Source organism: Drosophila simulans, chromosome 3L (genome assembly GCF_016746395.2).
Source record: "Drosophila simulans strain w501 chromosome 3L, Prin_Dsim_3.1, whole genome shotgun sequence".
In the NCBI taxonomy this organism is placed as follows: domain Eukaryota; kingdom Metazoa; phylum Arthropoda; class Insecta; order Diptera; family Drosophilidae; genus Drosophila; species Drosophila simulans.
The window spans coordinates 16,499,849-16,507,029 of NC_052522.2; the positions used below are offsets into that span (position 1 = coordinate 16,499,849).

A 7,181-nucleotide genomic window follows, 5' to 3' on the forward strand; every position below is an offset into this window, starting at 1 on the left:
TAATTATTGAATTGCTTAACATAATAATAAATGCTCTCAATTAAATTTCTACATCTTATTATTCTACCAACAAATTGGAATAATTTGTAGTAATCTCCGTTTGTTTTCTTAAATTTGGTTTTCATTCATGTTGCTATAAACATCGATTGCCAATTAAGCTAAGCGATACGTTTTTGGATTTCTAGAACATTCCAAAACGGTCACTCTGAGATCTGACTTCGACGCCTCCGCCGCCATTCGTTAAAAAACTGAAATCTTTAAAAAGCGCGCATCAAGCCGGTGTAATACTCGATTAAAAAGTTTAAAAAAATTCCCAGATTCCAAAGTTCATAAAAGACATATCCCGCAGAACTGATTTAGGGTGTACAAATAACATTGGCAACCGGCGTTTCTTACAGCGGCAAAATTTGCATCAGTGTGTGGGTGTTTCGCAAAAAAAAAGAAACCAAGCCAGGATTTTTGGTTTGCTAATTATCAAGAGGTGCTTGAAAAGAGGGCGTGAAGTTGTCGGTAAGCTGAGCGAGTACAGGTGAATTAAGTGCAACGCAATTTGCTGGCTGACTAACCCGCCCCCCGTGGCCTTGAACTCGACAGACTTGGCTGCCGTCCACTCACCCACAAACACACATACGCACATACATACACAAGCGCAAGCCGCTTCTACTGTCCGAAGAGAGGAGAAAAACGCATAAATCGGCAAGTAAACGAGCAGAGGAGGAAAGCCATGGCCGAACCAAGGACGCCCGAGAAGCTGCTGGCCGCCAAGCCGCCGGTTTTACACCACAACAGCCATAGTCCCAATGCCTCGCTGCAGCTGCCCAGTCCCATCATCACGAGGCGCACTCGCACGGCCTCGACGTAAGTCCTCCTGCCACCCAACCAGCAAAACCCACCCACTACTGGCCCCACACACACTTGACCCCAAGGGGAACTTGGCCCCTATGCAGAGCCTTAATGGGGCCAAATAGGCGCCGAAAGTTCACATTATTTCACAAGGTTCGCTCTTTTGTACAAAAACCAAATACCACCTTTTGAAATAGAACAAGAATAGCGTGGGGCCATGTAATTTCTAAAGCTAAAGCTTTCTATAATGTTTTAAACTGCAGTTGTTGAATTAAAAGAGCAAACGTTAACAGTAATTAGTAATCGAACATGGAAAATAAAACACTATTGGTTCAATATTTTTATTTAAAACATTCTTTTTTAAGTGAATAGAAGTTCTTTGAAAGTTTAAATTAATTTGTAAACCCGATACTTTTTCAATTATTTCATTATTTAATTTTTCATTACATCTAACTCTGAAATCAGTCGCTGCCAAATTTATAAGCTCTCTGAACCCTTTGAAACATAATCCACGTACTTAAATTCTACCCCCCTCATATCCCTGCATACGCCATTGATTAACTTGTCTCTTCCTGCTTAATTATTTTCCCAAACGCTGCCGAAACGCAAACACGCGCAAACTCAAAATAACGCTGGGAAAACATAGCTCCGCTCGGGCCTTGGAAAATCCGGTTGTGACCGGTATGGTGAAATCCTTCAGCCGCACCAAAGGACACGGCTTCATTACACCCAACGCCGGCGGAGAGGACGTTTTTTGCCACGTTTCCGAGTAAGTGGATGAATAATGCATGCGCTGGCTCTGTAAGACCTACAAAAATATAATCTTCCCACAGCATCGAAGGTGAATATGTGCCCATGCCCGGGGACGAGGTCAAATACCGTCTGTGCGCCATTCCGCCCAAGTACGAGAAACACCAGGCCGTGCACGTGCAGATTAGCCACCTGACGCCGGAGGTGCACCACAAGTGGGAGGAGCCATTCTATGGTGGCTCCTCGCCCGCCAAGTAAAGCTGAAGCTCGTCGCCCTGGGAGTTCGGAGTTCGGGAGCGGAAAAGTGTGTTGTTAAAAGCTGAACGGCCTTCCAAGAAATTTAATTGAGCTAGAGCACGCCACCCGAGATGAACGAAATGGAAAACCGGAACAGAACAATAACCATGAAAGTAAACGAAAGCACAGCAATCGAAGCAGCCAGGAAACAGCCGAAACCAGACCAGAACGTAATTGAATATAGAACAACAGGCCTGCCATCCAGCCAGCCAGCCAGCGAGCAGCATCACAAGAGTTTCAATTGAACACTTAATTAGAATTTAAGCTAAGCTATGGAAGTCAAACAAAACGCAGTCACAAATATTGCCTTTCCCTCTGGAAGAGGGGAGAGCAACCGCAACCAGTTTCGAGTATATTATTAAAAGCGCGTATGTATTTGGAAATTGAAATTGTTATTCGAGAAGCCAACAGCGACGCGCCCGCAATGCTGTGGTGCCCTGTATCAGTAATTACTTTTAATTATAACAAAACATCTGAATGTGTTCGCGAAGCAAACAAGCAAAATGCTCTCAGTAATTCACTTTATTATTAAAACAGCTGCAAAACAATTCCATCGGTGATTTTTTTGGAGTGGTGTGGGAGTTGAATATTATCAGCCTGAAGTGTGTATTGTACGCACAGTTGCGGTCAGCATAATAGTCGCTTGCTTATGGGTGTTTTAATCATATTGCATGCAAAATTATTAATCTTATGTTTTTATTACGGCACCTAAATGTTCATTTTAGATATTTGTTCGCCCGCCTAGCTAATAATTTATTGTAATATCACGATAGTCATAATATGACAAAATATTGTTTTAGCCGCAGCTGTAATTTGTATTTAATTTAGTGGTGTATCTTATCTGCGCTCTGCAGAAAATCGAAATTGTAACACATTCAATAAAAACAACGTTTTTACCACAATAAATACATACCTACAGATTCCCGCTCGCTTGACTTATCAAGTAGAGCCATAAATAGCCAAACCAACTCATACTCCTAAAATTAAGGATTCCATTTCGTAAGCCTCCCGCCACTGAGTTTGAATTTCGAATGATTAGTGTGACCATGCGGCGGTTTATAGCAACTGCATGCGTAGTGCGACAGAGAGTTGCTATAAAAGTATATTGGAACGTCAACAAACATATGCCACGAAAGAAAATATTCCGATTCGACGGAATATGAATTAATTAAAGACCGAACTGGCAAACATCCAGAAAGCCATTCGATCGTACATTTAACTAAATTAAAGGCATCGAGGGAATTGTATCGGGAAAATACGTAAAAAGCTCTACATTTGAGTGACGTGGACCTGGGGCATTTGTTGTTATTTGTTGGTGATTAGAAAAACAGGTGAGCCTGTGGCCCCCAAACTAGCATGTCTTTATAATATATACCTATCGCTATCTGATCAGCATGTCCGCCATAAGGAGAAAGCCAACGGGCGGCAATGCCGACCAGGAGTTGCTCATCGACGAGCCACCAAAGTCGGAGAAGGAGGCGGAGCACCAGAAGCCAGATATTCGTGGAGACCGGAGGAATATAGCCATACTGCTGTTCCTGTACGTTCTGCAGGGCATTCCCATCGGTCTCATAGCAGCCATACCCATGTTGCTGCAAAATAGAGGAGCTAGCTACAAACAACAGGCGGAGTTTTCCTTCGCCTACTGGCCATTCAGCTTGAAGCTGCTGTGGGCTCCAATTGTGGATTCCCTGTACATCCGGCGATTTGGACGCCGGAAATCGTGGCTAGTCCCAGTGCAGTACCTTCTGGGAGCCTTTATGTTGCTCCTCTCCCTCCACGTGGATCGCTGGCTGGGCGGAAACGGTGTCGATCCCAATGTGCCGCTCCTGACGCTGCTCTTCTTCCTGCTTAACTTCCTGGCTGCCACTCAGGACATCGCCGTGGATGGCTGGGCCTTGACCATGCTAAAGCGATGCAATGTTGGATATGCATCCACCTGCAATAGCGTGGGCCAAACCGCTGGCTACTTCTTGGGCTATGTGGTGTTCATTGCCCTGGAGTCCAAGGATTTCTGCAACACCTACATAAGAGACGTGCCACTTGAGGAGGGCATGATCACATTGCCCCGTTTCCTTTGGTTCTGGGGCATTACATTTGTGGTGGCCACCACTTTGGTGGCCATTTTCAAGAAGGAGAACGACATCGAAGACGCGCACATGGACGCTCGCTACACGGAGGAGCACGAGTTGAACATCCATGAGAGCTACAAGATTTTGTGGGACATGGTGCGCATGCGTCCCGTCCAAATCCTGGCTGTAATTCTGCTCACAGTGAAGGTCACGTTTGCAGCCTCTGATGCTGTGACCAGCTTAAAACTAATTGACGCTGGTGTGCCGAAGGATAAGCTGGCCTTACTCGCCATTCCCCTAATTCCTCTGCAGCTCATTCTGCCGCTGGCGGTCGGTCGGTATACGAACGGACCACGTCCCATGGACGTCTATCTGAAAGCGATTCCCTACCGCATCATCATGGCAACAGTGGCCACTGGCTTGGCCTACATCACACCCTATATCATCCGGGGAGGAGCTGTGCCTGCTTATTACTACGTCCTGCTGATCACCAGTTATGCCATCTACCAAGTATTCCTTTACTCCATGTTTGTGGCTGCCATGGCCTTTTTCGCCAAGATCTCCGACCCAGCCGTCGGTGGCACTTACATGACATTTTTGAACACATTGTGCAATCTGGGCGGTAATTGGCCCAACACAGTGGTGTTGTGGTTGGTGGACGTGCTCACCTGGAAGCAGTGCTCCAATAATGCGGAAAATACCTGCCAGGGCAAGGAGGAGCAACAGGTGAGTGCTCAGAGAGAGATTCTACAGCATACAAGATTATTGTGACCTTAAAGATATCCATATAGTTTGGTGAAAGTTTTACTACAAACCAGGAATAGATAAACTATCTTGAAGTTGCCATTACCCTAACAAATACTCTTCATTTTTCCTCTAGAGCTGTGAAGCATCGGCTGGCAAGTGCGAGATAACCTTCGATGGTTACTACTTGGAGTCGGGCATTTGCGTTCTGTACGGCATAGTGTGGCTGCTGCTGGTGCGCAAATGGATCGTTTACTTGCAGGACCTGCCCGTGAGATCCTGGTTGGTGGTCAAGCAGAAGTCGCGGTAGCAATCAATAGTGTGATCCGGGGCCAGATCGTCATAAAGATCCAGCACCGACCCGTAGGTACAAACAACTAATTCTAGGATTAGCAGACGTTTGCATTCTGTAGGCTAGCGAAATTACAAATTCCCGCCTTGGTATTGTTTTTTGTATAACTAATTTTGATTCCGATGGAAATAAAATCAAATGTTGAATTGAGCGAATGTGTAAGATGTTAATTTATTCGCTCGACTGCGCGCAATCATCGGTTTTTAAAGGGTACAAAGAGTCTTAACTTAATTGTGGATAAAAAGTCAGCAACTAGTAGTACTTCCAGGAGTCGGCCGACTCCTGATTTTGCTTCTGCTTGCTCTTGCGCTCAATCAAACCTGCCAAATGCTCCGACCGCATGGACAGCGAGTCGATCTTCTCCACCAGCTGCTGATAGGGACTCAAGGGCTGGGTGCCCATCACCACATGGCCCAGTTTCGAATCGATCTTGGCATTCAGACGGGCATTGCGGATGAGGTTGACGATCCAGCACTCAGCCTCGTTCGGCTTCATGTTCAGCTTATCGGCCAGCATGCTGATGGTGATGCACTGGTGGATGCGGCAGAATGTCTCGAAGATCATCAAGCGGGCATCCTCCACGAACTCATTCAGGCAGGCTACGATGAAGAAGTCGTTGAGGATCACCGTCTGGCACTCGTGCAGCTTCAGTCGCGCTCCCTCGAAATCGAAGTTCACGTACAGACACTCCAGGAACTCGGTGATGGGATCGCGGTACGTGTACGACTCCTGTTGGATCACCTTGATCAAATCCTTTAGAGCATTACGGCGGGTGCGGTTGATGACTACGGCGGTGGCCAAGTAACGCATGATGTGCGGGCACATCGTCTGAATGGCGTTCAAATACAGGGGCTTGTACAGGAACATCTCAATAATGAGATCGCGTCCCTTGGGGTGATTGAAGAAGACCAGGACCGACCAGTGGATCAGCCAGGTGCGCTGCTGCAGGGCCTGGATGGTGCTGAAGTTGGCGTTGTCAATGTAGTCGCGCAAACGCGTCAGATCCTCCAGAGCAGTGTTCCAGTTGAGGGTCAGAATCTCGGCGGCCAGCTTGCCCCACAGCACATTAAGGTAGTTCTGCAAAATTTGGGAGACAATAACTTGGTTAATCAATATTCTGTTTTAGTGTTTTTTCTCGCTTTTCCCATTAATTTAGCTCCATACGCACCTTGTCGTTGGGCGACATGACGATGAGGCAGAAGTACAGGTAAGAGGTGGACTCCTGATAGTTGCCGCACTCGTAGAGGTACTTGGCCAGCTTGTAGGCGCTCTCCAGGTGCTCCACCTTAAAGTTGTAGTCCTTCTGCAGGGCGTTGACGAAGGTCTTCGAGTCCTTCATGCTCTCACCGTTCTTGAGAATGTCGGTGGCCTTCATGATGGGTGCCACCTCGTTCTGCAGCTGCTTGAGCGTGGCCAGGACCTCCGCCTTGCGCTGCACGAGCTCCTCGGGCATCTCCTGGCTGAGATTGAGACGCTTGCGGGTGTCCATCGTGTAATCGATCATGTTCGTCTTGTTCACCGTCTCCAAAATGTACTCCAGCAGCTCCTGCTGGTTGTAGATCTGCAAAGAAAGTCACACATATGTAGATTTCCCATAGTTATGTACTGGTGACTCGGCAACCGCCAGCGGAGCACCGCCTGGTCGCTTTTCTAACCTCCTTGCCGCACAAGAACTCCAGCAGCGGGAATGTCAAGTGCCTGTCCAAAAACTGGCAATTGATGCGTGTCAGGTCGAAATTAGCCATGATTGCTGCTGTTTCACTATGTTTTCACAACGAAATTTACACGCAAAATTGGCAGAAAAATACGCGTGCGAGGGCAGACAGTGTGCCCAGAGACGAAAAGAGTGACGCCCGCTCAGAGTTACCAGCGGGTGGAAATACGGAAACGACATTAAATACCATAACCCCGAACCGGTATTTTTTTAAGCTTTTAAAATGGCGCATTTATTTAAAAAACATTAATTCATTAATTTTTAACACGGCTGTTATCATTTTATTATTAAAAAAAAAATAATTATTAAATATTTTCTCTATGACAATAAATTCTTATTCCTTTAAACTTTCATGCTCTATGTATATAAAGTACCAATAATTTTAAATTTAAAGTTATACACACAGCAA

General features: G+C 46.1%; 3 protein-coding genes across 5 annotated transcripts; 2 read left to right on the forward strand and 1 right to left on the reverse strand.

Moving 5' to 3' along the window:
- Positions 1-165: 165 nt before the first annotated feature.
- LOC6738383 (cold shock domain-containing protein CG9705) lies at positions 166-2,438 on the forward strand. 3 transcript variants are annotated; one of them, XM_016171603.2, is made up of 4 exons: positions 166-529; positions 595-858; positions 1,490-1,612; positions 1,677-2,438. In XM_016171603.2, the coding sequence occupies exons 2-4, from the start codon at positions 725-727 to the stop codon at positions 1,849-1,851; spliced, it is 432 nt and encodes a 143-aa protein (XP_016032209.1). In that variant the 5' UTR covers positions 166-529; positions 595-724; the 3' UTR covers positions 1,852-2,438. The 3 variants fall into 3 exon arrangements, with proteins under 3 accessions (XP_016032209.1, XP_016032208.1, XP_002085192.1); XM_016171602.2 differs by having other exon boundaries at positions 166-510; XM_002085156.3 differs by having other exon boundaries at positions 166-858.
- A 505-nt stretch (positions 2,439-2,943) lies between these two features.
- Positions 2,944-5,213, forward strand: LOC6738384 (acetyl-coenzyme A transporter 1). The gene is made up of 3 exons (XM_016171604.3): positions 2,944-3,221; positions 3,284-4,688; positions 4,843-5,213. The coding sequence occupies exons 2-3, from the start codon at positions 3,285-3,287 to the stop codon at positions 5,014-5,016; spliced, it is 1,578 nt and encodes a 525-aa protein (XP_016032210.1). The 5' UTR covers positions 2,944-3,221; position 3,284; the 3' UTR covers positions 5,017-5,213.
- Positions 5,205-6,930, reverse strand: LOC6738385 (eukaryotic translation initiation factor 3 subunit E). Its single transcript, XM_002085158.4, has 3 exons — positions 6,714-6,930; positions 6,227-6,619; positions 5,205-6,135 (listed from the first exon to the last, which is right to left on the reverse strand). Exons 1-3 carry the CDS (start codon positions 6,801-6,803, stop codon positions 5,311-5,313), a joined length of 1,308 nt encoding a protein of 435 aa, XP_002085194.1. The 5' UTR covers positions 6,804-6,930; the 3' UTR covers positions 5,205-5,310.
- Positions 6,931-7,181: the final 251 nt, after the last annotated feature.

Coding starts and splice junctions, on each gene's coding strand:
- LOC6738383 (XM_002085156.3), top strand. CDS start 725: ATGGCCGAACCAAGGACGCCCGAGAAGCTGCTGGCCGCCAAGCCGCCG. Junction 859..1,489: donor CGCACTCGCACGGCCTCGAC/GTAAGTCCTCCT, acceptor GGGAAAACATAG/CTCCGCTCGGGCCTTGGAAA. Junction 1,613..1,676: donor GTTTTTTGCCACGTTTCCGA/GTAAGTGGATGA, acceptor ATCTTCCCACAG/CATCGAAGGTGAATATGTGC.
- LOC6738384 (XM_016171604.3), top strand. CDS start 3,285: ATGTCCGCCATAAGGAGAAAGCCAACGGGCGGCAATGCCGACCAGGAG. Junction 4,689..4,842: donor AGGGCAAGGAGGAGCAACAG/GTGAGTGCTCAG, acceptor TTTTTCCTCTAG/AGCTGTGAAGCATCGGCTGG.
- LOC6738385 (XM_002085158.4), bottom strand. CDS start 6,803: ATGGCTAATTTCGACCTGACACGCATCAATTGCCAGTTTTTGGACAGG. Junction 6,620..6,713: donor AGTTCTTGTGCGGCAAGGAG/GTTAGAAAAGCG, acceptor CTTTCTTTGCAG/ATCTACAACCAGCAGGAGCT. Junction 6,136..6,226: donor TCATGTCGCCCAACGACAAG/GTGCGTATGGAG, acceptor CAAATTTTGCAG/AACTACCTTAATGTGCTGTG.